Source organism: Coregonus clupeaformis, chromosome 19 (assembly GCF_020615455.1).
Source record: "Coregonus clupeaformis isolate EN_2021a chromosome 19, ASM2061545v1, whole genome shotgun sequence".
Classification (NCBI taxonomy): domain Eukaryota; kingdom Metazoa; phylum Chordata; class Actinopteri; order Salmoniformes; family Salmonidae; genus Coregonus; species Coregonus clupeaformis.
Genome location: NC_059210.1, coordinates 23,038,346 through 23,056,315, shown reverse-complemented (window position 1 = coordinate 23,056,315; position 17,970 = coordinate 23,038,346). Strand labels below are relative to the sequence as shown.

The window sequence follows — 17,970 nt, the reverse complement described above, 5'->3', positions numbered from 1 at the left end:
CCACTGTATGTGAGTGCTACGGGGCGATAGTCATTTAGACAGGTTACCTTGACGTTCTTTGGCACAGGGACTATGTTAGTCTGCTTGAAACATTTAGGTATTACAGACTGTGTCAGGGAGAGGTTGAAAATGTCAGTGAAGACACTTGCCAGCGCATGCTCTAAGTACTCATCCTGGAAATCCATCTGGCCCTGCGGCCTTGGGAATGTTAATCTGTTTACATCGGCTACGGAGAGCGTGATCAAACAGTCGTCCGGAACAGCTGGTACTCTCATGCATGGTTCAGTGTTGCTTGCCTCGAAGCAAGCATAGAAGGCATTTAGCTCGTCTGGTAGGCTTGCGTCACTGGGCAGCTCGCGGCTGGGTTTCCCTTTGTAATCTGTGATAGTTTGCAAGCCCTGCAACATCCGAGTGTCAGAGCCGGTGTAGTAGGATACAATCTTAGGCCTGTATTGACGCTTTGCCTGTTTGATGGCTCGTCAAAGGTCGTAGCAGGAGCTATCAAACAGGCAAAGCGTCAACACAGGACTAAGATCGAATCCTACTACGCCGGCTCTACGTCTACGTCGGATTAGTGTCCCATTCCTTGAAAGTGGCAGCTCTTGCCTTTAGCTCAGTGCGGATGTTGTCTCTAATCAATGGCTTCTGGTTGGGATATGTACACACAGTCACTGTGGGGATGATGTCATCAATGTACTTTATTAATGAAGCCGGTGACTGATGTGGTAAACTCCTCAATGCCATCGGATGAATTCCGGCACATATTCCAGTCTGTGCTAGCGAAACAGTCCTGTAGCTTAGCATCCGCTTCATCGGACCACTTCTGTATTGAGCACGTCACTGGTACTTCCTGTTTGAGTTTTTGCTTGTAAGGAATCAGGAGGATAGAGTTATGGTAAGATTTGCCAAATGGAGGGCGAGGAAGAGCTTTGTATTTGTTTCTGTGTGTGGAGTAAAGGTGATCTAGATTTTTTGTCTCCTGTAGTTGCACAGGCAACATGCTGGTAGAAATTTGGTAAAACCGATATAAGTTTCCCTGCATTACAATCACCGGCCACTAGGGGTGCCACCTCTGGATGAGCATTTTCTTGCTTATGGCCCTATATAGCTCGTTGAGTGCGGTCTTACTGCCAGCATCGGTTTGTGGTGGTAAATAGACAGCTACGAAAAATATATTCCAACTCAGGTGAGCAGAACTGCGAAAATATTAATATTAGAGATCGCACACCAGCTGTGGCACCATATTCAAGTGGCACCATATTCAAAAGGATTGGTGTTTGATGTCAGTGCGGATTGGTTTAGATGGGAATTAATTGGTACGATTACTTAGTTGAGCCTGTAAAGGATGGTCAATTGCTACAGGTATTCTATGACCGTATTTCTAGAATGAATGCTATAGACGTCAAAGTCAGCTCTGTCTCTTATAGCTATTTATATAAAGAGAAAGTTTCAGTTTTGAAATGGTCCATAGCTAGATGGATAGTTAGGTACTGGTCTCTAATGTCAGTCGCTGAGATTGGACTTGAGGAAGTGGTACAGTTTGTGTATTTTGCGTGTGAACTGCCGTGTTTGACTTTTACTTGTTGTGCGGTGTGTGCCAACCTTGTTTCCAATCCGAAATCTGCCTTTCTCGATCTTCTATGTTCTTCTCTTCATGTGTTCCACCATTCAACTCCCACTGGATTCATTCAATCTAGGTTGCACTACCGTAGCGAAGTTCAATAAGCAAACACCACCTCATGCTTTACCATCGATATATAGTCTTTGATATTGGATGTACTGTAATGATTATGATAACCATAAGTAATTGTGAATTTGTAAACTTTATTAAGTTATTTAATAACTTGGTTAAAGTAAGTTAACAAATTCCTAATTGAAGTAATTTGAAGTTGTTGAAGGAATGTTTAAGTACTTTGGTAATGTTGTTTAATGAATGCTTAATTATGGTAATTTTGTCAAAGTATGTTAAATAAGATTTTTTTAAGAGAGTAAGGTAAAGCCTTGTAGTAACAATCGCTTAGAAGTGAAAACTGTTTTTGAACATCCACAGTATTGAGTAAGTGCAACTTGAATCCCTGTCCGTTTATTTTTTGCCTTGTTTTTTTTTATACCTCTTTCTAGTCTTTTCTTTCTTTTCTCATCTCACCTCCATCCCAATCTTTTCTCATCTCACCTCCATCCCAATCTTTTCTCATCTCACCTCCATCCCAATCTTTTCTCATCTCACCTCCATCCCAATCTTTTCTCATCTCACCTCCATCCCAATCTTTTCTCATCTCACCTCCATCCCAATCTTTTTCTCATCTCACCTCCATCCCAATCTTTTCTCATCTCACCTCCATCCCAATCTTTTCTCATCTCACCTCCATCCCAATCTTTTCTCATCTCACCTCCATCCCAATCTTTTCTCATCTCACCTCCATCCCAATCTTTTCTCATCTCACCTCCATCCCAATCTTTTCTCATCTCACCTCCATCCCAATCTTTTCTCATCTCACCTCCATCCCAATCTTTTCTCATCTCACCTCCATCCCAATCTTTTCTCATCTCACCTCCATCCCAATCTTTTCTCATCTCACCTCCATCCCAATCTTTTCTCATCTCACCTCCATCCCAATCTTTTCTCATCTCACCTCCATCCCAATCTTTTCTCATCTCACCTCCATCCCAATCTTTTCTCATCTCACCTCCATCCCAATCTTTTCTCATCTCACCTCCATCCCAATCTTTTCTCATCTCACCTCCATCCCAATCTTTTCTCATCTCACCTCCATCCCAATCTTTTCTCATCTCACCTCCATCCCAATCTTTTCTCATCTCACCTCCATCCCAATCTTTTTCTCATCTCACCTCCATCCCAATCTTTTCTCATCTTACCTCCGTCCCAATCTTTTCTCATCTCACCTCCATCCCAATCTTTTCTCATCTCACCTCCATCCCAATCTTTTCTCATCTCACCTCCATCCCAATCTTTTCTCATCTCACCTCCATCCCAATCTTTTCTCATCTCACCTCCATCCCAATCTTTTCTCATCTCACCTCCATCCCAATCTTTTTCTTTCTTCCGTCCTGCCAGGTTATTACGCTGCTCGAAAGAGTCACAACTTTAACCAGCGTGAGTCAGTCAGTGGCAAAGAGCTTGCCTCTATGACCCCCCCTCCCTATAGCGCCAAAGTGCTTTTTGACACCCCTGGCCTACCGTAGCTGCTGTTCTGTGCCTACCTAACTCAGCAAAACTACCCAACTCAGCACCCTCCTCTGTCTCTACCATTAAAGAGTCGATTCCTTCAGAAGAGTTGACAGTCCTCCCACTTCTTCAAACTTCCCTTATTCTTACTTGTTGTGGTTGTTGTTGTTTTTTGCATGTAAGAGAAACAACTAACATACTGTACCAGTAAGAATAGAAAATAATACACCCTCGGTTAATACAATACATTTTAATGTTGTTACATTTTTCAGTGGCAGGACATTGACTGCTCCTGGAGGACATCACATCTTTATTGGAACTACTCCGGTTAAATAATCTAAATCAAACACTATTACAACTGGCCATGAAGGCATCACCTGGTGCTGCCACCTAGCTGTGGAAAACAATAAATACAAGTTAAACATGGTATATAGTACATGTTATGACAATTGTGTTGACTAGTGCTTCACGGAACTGTACCATAATGGAAGCCCATATGGTTTGGTTCACAGGGTCAGCCCCATGGGGAAGCGGTCATGGCCATGCTGCGTCTTCTATCCTTGGCTGCATCCGAAATGGCACCATATTCCCCTATGCGGGCCCTGGTCAAAAGTATTGCACTAGGGAATACGGTGCCATTTCGGATGAACCCCTCTTCTCTGCTTCCATTGAAACGCTTCGGACGTGGTGGTGACACGGTTGACTCTTTGACCTCTGACCTCTTTGCCAGGTGCCGGAGTGGACCAAGTGCAGCAGCCGCGAGAAAAGAAAAGAAAAGAAGGCGGACAAGCCATTCTACTCTGACTCGGAGGGCGAGTCTGGCCCAACCGAATCTGCTGACAGTGGTAACTAGGGCTGCTTACTTCCATACACAACCTCACAACCCCCTTCACCACACTTCCGAACATGAAGAATAATACAGTGATAACGTAAAAAGCGTTTGTGTGTGTGTGCAATGTTTGCCTATATGTGTTTTATCGTGTCCTATGAGTAGGGTTGAAAAGGGAGGGTATATTACTGTCAACTTTCTACGTTTACCAGTAAACCACCGGAATTTGGGAAACCTTCAAGGATTCTATAGAATTTTCATAACGTGTCAAATATATAAAATAATATGATTTTAAAATACAAAATTAAATGATAAAGCTGTAAAACATTATCCTAAATATAACCCATCAACTTAGTGAATACTGTTGGTGTTTAATATCAGGGTTTCAGCATGAAATATCCTTTTTACACACTTTTTTTATTTTACTATGTCAAGATGTCTTTGTTGTAAATGTTTTGGAGGCAGTTGTGAAAACAGCCAATAGCTGTGAGAGTTGCAGAGTTAATTGAAAATGATGCCATTGTTTATTCTATGCTTTTTTCATTAATTAGCCTATTTTCCACTACAACCTCATGGAAAATGTGGAGACAGATTTACAAAAAATGAATATTTTATATCAAAAGTTATTCAAGTATAAATTACCAAAGTTATAATAGATTGCCATAGATTACCTGTTAATAAAAAGTTACTGAAAATGCCAGTAACTTTGGTAAATTACAGGTCTTTTGCGACCCTACCTATAAGTATATCAGACAGAATCTGTGTAGGATGGGATGAATATAAACCTTTCCTCTCCACCCCCAGTATCAGACACAGCCAGCGGCTCAGAGAGTGGCAGTGGCAGTGAGGGAGAGCGGCTCGGGATCCGAGAGTGAGGAGAGCAACGAGGAGTCCGAGTCTGCAAGTGAGGAGGAAGAGAAGAAGAAGAAAAAGAAGAATGTGGAGAAGATCAAAGCAAGGAAACCTGTTCCAGAAAGTGAAAGGTAGCACACATTTTTCCCTTAAAAAGATGTTCCGGAAAATTGAAAACTACCTCGTTCTTTTTTATACCTCACGCTTTGGACTCGACATGTCAATGTATGGCTCATACATGCATAATAAACTATCTACATTCTAACCTGCCATCATTTAGAATATGCTCGTTCCTGTGATGTAGTGAACCCCCGCTCTGAAGCAAGTTTTCAAGTGGTTGCATGCATTTACATTTACATTTTACATTTACATTTACATCATTTAGCAGACGCTCTTATCCAGAGCGACTTACAAATTGGTGCATTCACCTTATAGCCAGTGGGATAAACACTTTACAATATGTTTTTTTTTTTTTTTTTTCTTTCTTTGGGGTGGGTGAATGGGGGGTAGAAGGATTACTTTATCCTATCCCAGGTATTCCTTAAAGAGGTGGGGTTTCAAGTGTCTCCGGAAGGTGGTGAGTGACTCCGCTGTCCTGGCGTCGTGAGGGAGCTTGTTCCACCATTGGGGTGCCAGAGCAGCGAACAGTTTTGACTGGGCTGAGCAGGAACTGTGCTTCCGCAGAGGTAGGGGGGCCAGCAGGCCAGAGGTGGATGAACGCAATGCCCTCGTTTGGGTGTAGGGACTGATCAGAGCCTGAAGGTACGGAGGTGCCGTTCCCCTCACAGCTCCGTAGGCAAGCACCATGGTCTTGTAGCAGATGCGAGCTTCAACTGGAAGCCAGTGGAGTGTGCGGAGGAGCGGGGTGACGTGAGAGAACTTGGGAAGGTTAAACACCAGACGGGCTGCGGCATTCTGGATGAGTTGTAGGGGTTTAATGGCACAGGCAGGGAGCCCAGCCAACAGCGAGTTGCAGTAATCCAGACGGGAGATGACAAGTGCCTGAATTAGGACCTGTGCCGCTTCCTGTGTAAGGCAGGGTCGTACTCTCCGAATGTTGTAGAGCATGAACCTACAGGATCGGGTCACCGCCTTGATGTTAGCGCAGAACGACAGGGTGTTGTCCAGGGTCACGCCAAGGCTCTTCGCACTCTGGGAGGAGGACACAACAGAGTTGTCAACCGTGATGGCGAGATCATGGAACGGGCAGTCCTTCCCCGGGAGGAAGAGCAGCTCCGTCTTGCCGAGGGTTCAGCTTGAGGTGGTGATCCGTCATCCACACTGATATGTCTGCCAGACATACAGAGATGCGATTCGCCACCTGGTTATCAGAAGGGGGAAAGGAGAAGACTAGTTGTGTGTCGTCTACGTAGCAATGATAGGAGAGGCCATGTGAGGATATGACAGAGCCAAGTGACTTGGTGTATAGCGAGAATAGGAGGGAATACTGGTCTGTAGTTGTTGACATCAGAGGGATTGAGTGTTGGTTTTTTGAGAAGGGGTGCAACTCTCGCTCTCTTGAAGACAGAAGGGACATAGCCAGCGGTCAAGGATGAGTTGATGAGCAAGGTGAGGTAAGGGAGAAGGTCACCGGAGATGGTCTGGAGAAGAGAGGAGGGGATAGGGTCAAGCGGGAAGGTTGTGGGCGGCCGGCCGTCACAAGTCGCAAGATTTCATCTGGAGAGAGAGGGGAGAAAGAAGTCAAAGCATAGGGTAGGGCAGTGTGAACAGGACCAGCAGTGTCATTTGACTTAACAAACGAGGATCGGATGTCGTCAACCTTCTTTTCAAAATGGTTGACGAAGTCATCCACAGAGAGGGAAGAGGGGGGAGGGGGGAGGAGGATTCAGCAGGGAGGAGAAGGTGGCAAAGAGCTTCCTAGGGTTAGAGGCAGATGCTTGGAATTTAGAGTGGTAGAAAGTGGCTTTAGCAGCAGAAACAGATGAAGAAAATGTAGAGAGGAGGGAGTGAAAAGATGCCAGGTCCGCATGGAGTCTAGTTTTCCTCCATTTCCGCTCGGCTGCCCGGAGCCCTGTTCTGTGAGCTCGCAATGAGTCGTCAAGCCACGGAGCAGGAGGGGAGGACCGAGCCGGCCGGGAGGATAGGGGACATAGAGAGTTGAAGGATGCAGAAAGGGAGGAGAGGAGGGTTGAGGAGGCAGAATCAGGAGATTGGAGGGAGAAGGATTGAGCAGAGGGAAGAGATGTTAGGATGGAAGAGGAGAGAGTAGCGGGAGAGAGAGAGCAAAGGTTGCGACGGCGCATTACCATCTGAGTAGGGGCAGAGTGAGTAGTGTTGGAGGAGAGCGAGAGAGAAAAGGATACAAAGTAGTGGTCGGAGACTTGGAGGGGAGTTGCAGTGAGATTAGTAGAAGAACAGCATCTAGTAAAGATGAGGTCAAGCGTATTGCCTGCCTTGTGAGTAGGGGGGGACGGTGAGAGGGTGAGGTCAAAAGAGGAGAGGAGTGGAAAGAAGGAGGCAGAGAGAAATGAGTCAAAGGTAGACGTAGGGAGGTTGAAGTCACCCAGAACTGTGAGGGGTGAGCCATCCTCAGGAAAGGAACTTATCAAGGCGTCAAGCTCATTGATGAACTCTCCAATGGAACCTGGAGGGCGATAAATTACAAGGATGTTAAGCTTGAATGGGCTAGTGACTGTGACAGCATGGAATTCAAATGAGGAGATAGACAGATGGGTCAGGGGAAAAAGAGAGAATGTCCACTTGGGAGAGATGAGGATTCCTGTGCCACCACCCCGCTGACCAGATGCTCTTGGGGTATGCGAGAACACATGGTCAGACGAGGAGAGAGCAGTAGGAGTAGCAGTGTTTTCAGTGGTAATCCATGTTTCCGTCAGCGCCAAGAAGTCGAGGGACTGGAGAGTAGCATAGGCTGAGATGAACTCTGCCTTGTTGGCCACAGAATGGCAGTTCCAGAGGCTGCCGGAGACCTGGAACTCCACGTGGGTGGGTCGTGCGTGCAGGGACCACCAGGTTAGAGAGGCAGCAGCCACGCTGTGTGAGGCGTTTGTATAGTCTGTGCGGAGAGGAGAGAACAGGGATAGACAGAGGCATAGTTGACAGGCTACAGAAAATGGCTACAATAATGCAAAGGAGATCGGAATGAAATGAACTAAACATCTAGGAAAGCGAGAGAGCGGGGCCTCCCTCACTTACGTTTCACTGAAACACCCAAATATAACTCTCCCAACTTCCACCTCAGAAACTATAATTGTTGTAAACTACCGCGGTTCAATGTTTTCTAGGAATAGACTAACTTAGTTTATTCAGCTAGCTAACTTGGTACAGTATTCTTCCGTGAAAACCGTCCAGGGCATCTAGTCATATGATGCCACAGCCAACTAGCATGCCGGACTCCAACAACACGGTTTAGCACCAATATTCGGCCACAACAAACCACCAGTGTGTCAACACGCCAAGCAGATCATTCGTGTCTGTGTCTAACGTTGTGGGTTAGTCCCGACAGCTTGAGCGAGTCCGTCGTCAACTTATTCAGCCAATTAGTTAGCTAGAATAGTTAGCATACTAGCTAGCCATTGCTTTCTGCCAACGAAGAAACCCGTCCTCCCACGGCACGAACACACAGAGAGAGCCAAGCTAACGTTAACTAGTCACCCATGTCCCGAATTCCCTTGAACGACTCTGGCTACCAGTATGTAAAAACAGAACACAAATGTAGGTTATAACTTACCATTAGTTAGCATGCCTTACCATTAGTTATTTTGATAACAGTGAAAATACATTGAATGCATCAATCAAATCCATGCATCATAAGTGAGAAAACATTTACAATTATAAGTTATATCTATTAGACCTTGGTAGTGGTTTCATTTATCTCTTTCAATGCCTTTCTCTGCAAACCAGAAAATGTTGTGCGCTAAAGATGGCATTGCAGGCACACAAATACTTTAGAATATCATTGTTAACCCAATCAGAAACACTATGCTCACAACCTGTATCTTGCTGGTGTATTTTGTTTACATTTTTGAATATATTGTGGAAAAAGATTTTTACAAGGCACGCATCCATCCATCCCTTTCGTGAATCGCAACACAACACACAACTTTGATGTGCTCGAGAAATGTATACTGCAAACTTTCACCCACTTTTTAGATGAACAATTATTGGCCTACCTTGGTATTTTATTAGGGCCCCCATTAGCTGTTGCGAAAGCAGCAGCTACTCTTCCTGGGGTCCACACAAAACATGATATAATACAGAACATGAATAGACAAGAACAGCTCAAGGACAGAAGTACATCCAGCCAACATGTCAGTACATACACACAAACTATCTAGGTCAAATAGGGGAAAGGTTTTGTGCCGTGAGGTGTTAGTTTATCTTTTTTTTTTTTTTTACCAGGTTCGCTGTTCATTTGAGCAGTATGAGATGGAAGGGAGTTCCATGCAATAATGGCTCTATATAATACTGTATGCTTTCTTGAATTTGTTCTCGATTTGGGGACTGTGAAAAGACCCCTGGTGGCATGTCTGGTGAGGTAAGTGTCAGAGTTGTGTGTAAGTTGACTTTGCAAACAATTTGGCATTTTCTACACATGAATGTTTCTTATAAAAAGAAGAAGTGATGCAGTCAGTCTCTCCTCAACTCTTAGCCAAGAGAGACTGGCATGCATAGTATTTATATTAGCCCTCTGATTATAATGAAGAGCAAGACGTGCCGCTCTGTTCTGGGCCAGCTGCAGCTTAACTAGGTATTTCCTTGCAGCACTACACCACACAACTGGACAATAATCAAGATAAGACTAAACTAGAGCAGGACTTGCTTTTTCGAATGCGGTGTCATGAAAGCGGAGCATCTCTTTATTACGGACAGACCTCTCCCCATCTTTATAACCATTGAATCTATATGTTTTGACTAAGACAGTTTACAATCTAAGCTAACACCAAGTAATTTAGTCTCCTCAACTTGTTCAACAGCCACACCATTCATTACCAGATTCACCTTTATGTTGTGTCAACCGGCCATCCAAATAAAATAATTTAATGTGTCCACCTTTTGTCTTTATAAACTTTCTCACACGTATTCCATGATATGGGGTAATCCAATGTAGGCAATACTACAGCTGTTAATTGCCAGCGATCATCATTCATCACGTAGGCATATGATATAATTGAGACACAACTTTCAAGGAGTAGGACATTTGATGCAAACATAAGTATACATTTTCGTTATCACATTCGCTTACTCATTTGCCATACTAATCTGATGAGACCATGCGCTACAATGGGAGCTATAATGGGAACTAGCCTGCGACAAGCGAGTTTGATGGACAATGTTGATTGGCAGGTGGATTGATGTCCAATGAGGTTGCAAGGTTAAATTGGGAGGCGGGATCAGCACAGTATCAGCACAGTATTGTCCAATGAGGTTGCGGGGTTAGCCCAACATGAACACCACAGAGTTTTTTTTTTTTCTTCGGGCACACGCTACAGAGGCTCGAGAACAACAATGGGATGACGTGCACAATTTTCGGGGACACGTTTTGGCTCGTGAGCGCTACTTTCAAAACTACTGGCTAAAATTAGACAAAACCTTTATAACGCATCTTTAATATCAAAAGTTGAAATGTTTAGTTTTTTTCTTTACCTTTTTAATTCATATTAAAAAGGTGTGTAACTAAGTATGTAACCCAGAGACTGTAGTCAAAATCTGTAGCAGAGCACTAGGAAATGCAATCCTATGACATCAAGAGCTCTAAAGATGTGAAATTCCTTCATTAAACCTTTGACACTTGTTGACCATTGCATCACAGTGAGCAGAGCAGTGGAGAGGATGAGAAGAAGAGTGAGAGGAAGAGCAAACCGCGGATTGGTAGCTCCGAGTCTGAATCCGAGGAGGACGAGGATAGTGAATCAGAGAGCAGCGAGTCAGAGGAAGAGGAGTCAGAAGAGGAGTCAGATGAGGAGACCAAGAAGAAAAAGAAGGTGGGTAATGAGAGAGAGACTCGAAAATACACATACTACAGACACACACACACACACACAGAGACGTAACACACACATTCTACATTGGCATTATCTGATGGTTGGCATAAAGCACATTTGATATTCTTCGATGTCAACATTCCCAATGTATACAGTAAACTAATAAACTTAAAGGGCAATTCTGCCACTTTTCAACCTCATATTCATAATCTCCAGCACCAACCAGTGTCTACATATGTGAAAACAGTGCGTTTCTGTGGTTAAAAAGACAAGAAGAAAGGTCATAAAGAAATGCTTCTCTGTGACATCACAGGCTAGGATTAAAAGTAAGAAACTGCAATGAGTTTCTACCCCAAGGGAGGGTCTTTTCTTGCTCCCTGCGAATATCATAGTGTTTGAAAATCACTATTTTTTTCTACAAAATGTAGAAATTAGCAATTTTCACATGTATTGACACTGGTATTCAAATCAAATCAAATTGTATTGGTCACATACACATGTTTAGCAGATGTTATTGCGGGTGTAGCGAAATGCTTGTGTTTCTAGCTCCAACAGTGCAGTAATATCTAACAATTCACAACAATACACACAATACACACAAATCTAAAAGTAAAATAATGGAATAAAGAAATCTATAAATATTAGGACGAGCAATGTCGGAGTGGCATAGACTGTAATACAGTAGAATAGAATACAGTATATACATATGAGATGAGTAAAGTGACTAGTGTGCCATTATTAAAGTGGCCAGTGATTCCAAGTCTATGTATATAGGGTAGCAGCCTCTAAGGTGCAGGGTTGCGTAACCGGGTGGAAGCCGCCTAGTGATGGCTGTTTAACAGTCTGATGGCCTTGAGATAGAAGCTGTTTTTCAGTCTCTCTGTCCCAATTTGATGCACCTGTACTGACCTCGCCTTCTGTGCTGGAGATAATGAAAAATAGGTTGAAAAGTCGTGGAGTTGCCCAAGGCACTACTTTCATTTACCGGTATCTGCAAGTCCAGCCCTTATATTTAGCCTCACAATTAAGTGTTTTACCATTTTCTTTTCAGGTTAACCAGGGCTACAAGTAGAACACAAGAGAGTTTAACATAAACAGTTGTATTCATTAGTATTATTGACAAATGTCAATAAAAGAAACAAGGTCTGCCAAGTAAAAACCTGATAAAATTGAATTTAAGTACATAAATTGTTTGCTCAGTAGGAAATTAATATCCAACTAGTCAGTGGCAAATGTGAAGTTTGGAGTTTGTGACAGCAACTATGTGAGCTTATGTCCTGGGATTTCCTATGATCGTCAATGTAGAAAAACTCCATACCTTCAAACTACTCTTGTGTGGCTTGTGAGCGTCATAGATCAAAACACGCACGCAAAACATGCACGATTACATGTACGTCTTCGTGAGAGTCTCAGCTTTCCATAGATGGGTTTGTAGCTCAAACCATTCCGACTTTACAGACGTCTTTGTGAGAGGAACCGGCCCCAGAACCCTTTGGGATCCGCCCTTGTCTCACAAACACCGCCCTAGCTCAGCCCACGTTAATCACACAGACTAGTGTTTGGTTTCAAAGGATGCAAAAGAGATGAATCCAATGGTTCAACAGAAGTCTGTAGCTCAAACACACAATGTTTAAAATGGGTTAGAAGTCCAAAACGCCCGGCGTCACGTTGGGTATGTATGAACATACTCCTTTGCTTTCATGCACAAGTGGTAATATCGTTTATATCTATTTACTTTTGTTCCTCCTTTAAACACTATATTCAGGTGGCAGGTCTCCTTTTGCTTGTGGGTTAGTTTCTCTTTCTCTTATTTTCAGACCACATATAATGTTTAAAATCAAATATATTTGTGTCTGTGGTACTCAACATTGCAACTTCAGAAGTCCACGATCACCATTGTCCATGATACTGAATCACCGCTATTTGCTTGTTTGTTTACATTAGCACAGCATCAGACTATAAATGATTGCTTTCCAGTCTTTGAGAAAACGCTGTGCTCCTTCCTCTTCCTAGTTGACCCTGCTCCGTCTCCATCTCAAGTCACGCCCCTCAACAACTTCCTGTCCAGCAGCCTAGTGACAGATCTGGAGGGCTTATCCCTGACTGACAACGTTCTGTCCCCTACGGTGAGTACCCTTTCTAGGACATAAACTACCCCTAGCCCCTACCCCCGAGGGCCTGAGCACTTCATGTAGATGTAGCTTGATAGAGAGAGATACTGTATGTAGATATAAAGAGAGATTAAGTACCATACATTCCAAGCTTTATAAAATGTAATGAGTGACGATTTTACTGAATATTTTTGAAGATGTATAGTATATTTGGATACATTTTAGGGGGTAACCCCAACCGGGATTCGAACCTGGGTCCAGCGACTGTCAACCCAACACTATAGCCCTTACATCAACAGATCATGAGGTGTCCAGGTGTTTGCTACAATATGTAAGCGTGCTTGGCTGAACATGCAGTTTTTACTCAACCCTCTGTTTCCATACCTCAGACCATCGCCCCATCCTGCAACCTGAAGACCTATGAGCTGCTCCACCGTATCACCGGCGAGGGCCTATCAGTAGAGTACTGCTTCAGCCGCCAGCCGTTCAGCCCCGACCCACACATGGTGGCAGTCAAAATCCAGTTCACCAACAGCGCCACCTCCGAGGCCAAGAGCCTGCACGTGGAGGACGTCAAGTTGCAGTCGGGCATGAGGATCAAAGAGTTCCTTGAGATCGGTCAGTCAACATTTCACTACAGAATTCCTCTTTTAATAGTTTTGAAGAAGGGGTTCTAAAAGGGTTCTTTGAGGACAGGTAGGGTTCTACATGGAACCCTTTTTTTATCTGAAGAAGCCTTTTTGGAAAAGAGAATTGAAAGAAATGGTTCTTTGTTGGGTTAAAATGTTCTACGTGGAACAAAAAAGAAACGGGAGCCAGTTTAAATTTGAATTACACATCAGTCATTCAGTGATCTATCTAGGTAGCTGTTTGTCATTGTTTTGGGCTAGTTAGTGGACTGTCTCTTTTACCTAGTATCTTGTGTTGTTTTCAGAGGTGTTACCTGCGGGTGAGACTGTTAGCGTGGTGATGGGCATCGACTTCTGTGATTCCACACAGGCGGCCAACTTCCAGCTCTGGTAAGGAAGAGCCTGCTCCCAGATGGCTGTAGATTGCTTAGATCCCAACTCTGTGTACTTTCCCCCCCCCCATATGGCCTGTCACGTATCACCACTAGTGTTGCAAAATTCTGGAAACTTTCCCAAAGTTCCTGGGTTTTTCAGCAATCCTGGTTGGAAGATTCCGAGTTGGAGGATTCCCTACCTGCGTATTCCCTCCTGGTCCCGGGAATCCTACTGGGAATTCTGGAAAACCAGAGAATTCCTGGGAAAGTTTCCTGAATTTTGCGACCCTAATCACTGCACAGTATTATTGCTCTATTCTCCTATAAGTGAATCATGTCATGTCTTATTTTTCCTTTGCAGCACTCACACCAGGAAGTTCTTTGTATCGATCCAGCCACCGGTTGGAGAGCTGATGATGCCGATCTTTATGACAGAAAATGAGTTCAAAAAGGAGCAAGGTGAGCACAGGAACCACTGCATGGAAATTAACAAATTTAACAAAAACATCAATGTGACACGAAACCCCCTCAAACACATTTGATATGGGCCCCATTTTGACTGTGCTAAAGAAACAATGCTAGTGTCAACAAAGAGTAATACAACGTTATTGTTTTGTAATAGTAAAATCCCTGAATTGATGCAGTTTGTTTTGAGATGTCTTTGCCTCTCTGGGTGTTGTTTTGGGTTGGTTTCCAAAAGAACACTCAAGAATTTGTACATTTCTGAGGCAAATCATAGTATATTTATTTTTTCTCACTAATGAATGGCAGTCTCCATCAGTCACTACACAAACTAACCCTAACAATGGCATGTGACTACTACCGCACTATCACCTCTGACTTGATCAAATCCACACCCACCAGGAAACCTTGGTATTCATTCTAACCTGGTTTAATAGCAATGGTCACACTTGGAGCAGAATCACTAACACTGGGCAAGGCTTTCAACTCAAATCCAACCATATTGTGTGTTTAAACGTGTCATATCCTCCGTTCTTCCCTCCTGATACTGGTCCCAATAGAGACGCTATTACAAAGTCTAGGTAAGTTTCCTTTGATAGAACTTGTTCTCGTCAGCTGTCTATGTGCCACCTGCCTTAACAACCCACCCCCCATACGAGACTCAACCTCTCCTCCCCATCCTTCCCCTCAACCTCTCCTCCCTTGCTTCACGCTGTTCCCCCCTATAACCCCCTCAGCGATATCTAATGCCTGGGAGCCGATGACTATTTGCACTATGTATCTCCAGTTCACTTCAATGGCAGACACAATTGACCTAACATAACCTAACCTGCATCCCAGCCTCTAACGTGTACTGTAGCTCCACTGGGAATGACTGGGAATGCTCCACTTAGATCCACTAATCCCGAATCAATGTCCTAGCACTATGGAATACTGTAGTTCCGGGAATGCGCAAAGAGGATGTCCGATTTAGAAAAAAGGCACTGCATTTGAAACCATTGCGCTCTTCTTTCACAGCATTGATTGTATTATACGGGCTGTAAGACACCTGGGCTGTAACTAATGCATACTGTAGGCCACATTCAGATGTTTTAGAGAAATATAGCTAACTTAACTTTGTCTGAATGGTGAGAGGACAGTATAGCATGCTGCTTCCAGTTAATGCATATAATGGTGTTTTTATAATACATTACAAGTTAATGTTCATTGTATTCTAGATTTAGCGTGGAGGAAGTTTGTGGAGAAGTTTGCTGAATTCAGCCATATATAACTAAGACATCACAGAACGAAGAGGGAACATTTCAATCTCTTTAAGGGAGCCTTTATCTATGTTCAAGGAAGTTTGACAGTGATATATGAGAAAATGTGACAAAAAGACAAGCAGGATAGAAATATGAGTTATAGACTTGCAACCTGATAAGTAAAGTAATCCACATGCAGGCTATTCCCCTCAAACTCCTGTTTTTGGCAAATATCAGATTACTTTCTTATTCTTAGGAAAGTGTCACTGCCTTGTGAGTTTGTTTTCCACATTAAGCACCATGCTTATTTAATGGCACATATTTGTAGTCTTTTAATCCTAAAGCATAATATAGTGAGTGTAGTCCTAAGAGAATTGTGCAAAACCCAACCCCTTTATGGTAGTAGACCCTATAGAGTTTTAGATTGTTGTAGTATCAAATGGTATATGGACACAAATGCCTCCATATAGTATGAGATATTACACAAGGAGGTTTGGTTGAAATGTTATGTATTCACGGGACAGTCTCCTATTTTGAAGGAGTCTGGTGTCAATGAGCATTCATAAAAACAAAATTCAATTGACCTTCTACAAACACATGTTCAATCTCACTCAAGCTGGAACCTGCAATTCATCTTTCCTCGATTCCTCGATTTCCTTGCATCCCTAAAAAGTATTGGAGAAGAAGGTCTGAGGGGAAGGACCTTGGACCGTCTCCTCCAATACAGTTGAGAAGGAGCTGAGGAGATAGGATGCAAGGAATCGCGGGAAGACGAATTGAGATGCTGATGCAGACTCCTCGACCACTCATCTTTTGACCGCTACTATTTTGTACTGTCCTCAGGTCAGTTGATGGGCATGAATGAGATCACAGAGAAGCTGACCCTGGAAGAGAAGTGTCAGGGCGAGCACACTATTGTCCAGAGGGTTACCACTGCCGCCAACCTCGGCCGAGTGCCCTGTGGCTCAGACAAGGAGTGCAGGTGAGAGGGGCGGGCGTTTGGAAAAGTTGTCAAAGTTGGCAGATGGCGCCAGAATACATATTGATATAGATTTTTTTCTTTGTTGAATTAGTGTGTTGCATGTTTTATTAGACAGAGGAGATAGTAGGGGAATGTGTCAAATAGGCAGTTATGAAATCATGAAAGAGTGTTGCTGTTTTGTGTCATAATATTGATTCAACTATAATTTGGTATTTTTTTTGTTTTTCTTCAACTTCATCTTTACTTCTGCTCTTTGATCTTTGAACTTAGCCCTCCTGTTCCTCCTCCCCCGTTTACGATTCACAGGTTCGCTGGGAAGACAGTGACCAGTGGCAGCCTTGTACTGGTCAGTGTGGTGACCAAAGAGGACGGGGCCGCCCAGCTGACGGTCAACTGTGAGAAAATGGTGATTGGCACGATGCTGGTCAAGGATATCCTTCAGGCCCTCACCCAGTGATGACCCCCAACTCCTGACCCCTGACCTTTGACCCCAGCAATTTCCTTCCTCTCCTAGAGCTCGGTTCTGTCTCCCTTTGCTCACTCACATACAACCACACATTCATCCACTCCCGTTCCACATACCCCCAAACTTAGAGTCCTCTTACTCTTCTTTTAAGATACTGATAGTCTGATAAGAATATGTTGAAGACAGGTTTGATCTATCGACCAATTGATATTCTGCATGTAATGCAGGTTTCAAACAAATTATGATGATTTTTTACTTATAGGAGAGATGCATATCTGGTGGGAAATAATGGGCCCCACTTTGTCTTTTAAAATCACTTCTTTACGAACCGTCGTAACAAATTACAGAATGGCATTACTGTACACGATTTGTAATGACAATAAGTCATTAAGAATCATTCCACTGAGCAAATAAAATCTGTGACGACGTTGAATCAACATGGAAAACTGATTGTTTTCACCCAACTTTTAACCTAAATCCAATGACATGGTGAAAATGTTTGTGGATTTCACATTGAATTCACATTAGTTGACAACTCAACCAAATGTAAATCAAAACTAGACATTGAACTGACGTCTGTGCCCAGTCAGATTTCTTTCCTAGCCTAAAATCCTCCTTATCATTTGTCATGACTGCTGTAAAGGTTTGACATGCTCTCTTTAGCCATATCTACGAATGGCTCATGATGTACAGTACATTATTGTCTGAACGAGAGACTGCGAGTCCTCACCTATACTCTTGCTAAACTTGTTTCAGCCAAGCTCAAATGTAGCATGTAGAAAACACCATGCCTTTTTTTTAAATGTAGAGTGGTACCATTACACCATTACCAACATTACTTAGGTACAGTAACAGGGCATATCATCAAGGAAAA

General features: G+C 43.3%; 2 protein-coding genes across 5 annotated transcripts; both read left to right on the top strand.

Annotated features, from left to right (window-relative positions):
• The first annotated feature begins 3,157 nt into the window (after nucleotides 1–3,157).
• Nucleotides 3,158–13,423, top strand: LOC123493208 (nucleolar and coiled-body phosphoprotein 1-like). Its single transcript, XM_045227111.1, has 5 exons — nucleotides 3,158–4,032; nucleotides 4,821–4,999; nucleotides 10,660–10,831; nucleotides 12,845–12,957; nucleotides 13,332–13,423. Exons 1-4 carry the CDS (start codon nucleotides 3,724–3,726, stop codon nucleotides 12,905–12,907), a joined length of 723 nt encoding a protein of 240 aa, XP_045083046.1. The 5' UTR covers nucleotides 3,158–3,723; the 3' UTR covers nucleotides 12,908–12,957; nucleotides 13,332–13,423.
• Nucleotides 13,367–17,529, top strand: LOC123493209 (AP-3 complex subunit beta-2). 4 transcript variants are annotated; one of them, XM_045227114.1, is made up of 6 exons: nucleotides 13,367–13,560; nucleotides 13,877–13,961; nucleotides 14,307–14,404; nucleotides 14,968–14,988; nucleotides 16,492–16,630; nucleotides 16,937–17,529. In XM_045227114.1, the coding sequence occupies exons 1-6, from the start codon at nucleotides 13,446–13,448 to the stop codon at nucleotides 17,085–17,087; spliced, it is 609 nt and encodes a 202-aa protein (XP_045083049.1). In that variant the 5' UTR covers nucleotides 13,367–13,445; the 3' UTR covers nucleotides 17,088–17,529. The 4 variants fall into 4 exon arrangements, with proteins under 4 accessions (XP_045083049.1, XP_045083047.1, XP_045083050.1 ...); XM_045227112.1 differs by having other exon boundaries at nucleotides 16,901–17,529; XM_045227115.1 differs by lacking the exon at nucleotides 14,968–14,988.
• Nucleotides 17,530–17,970: the final 441 nt, after the last annotated feature.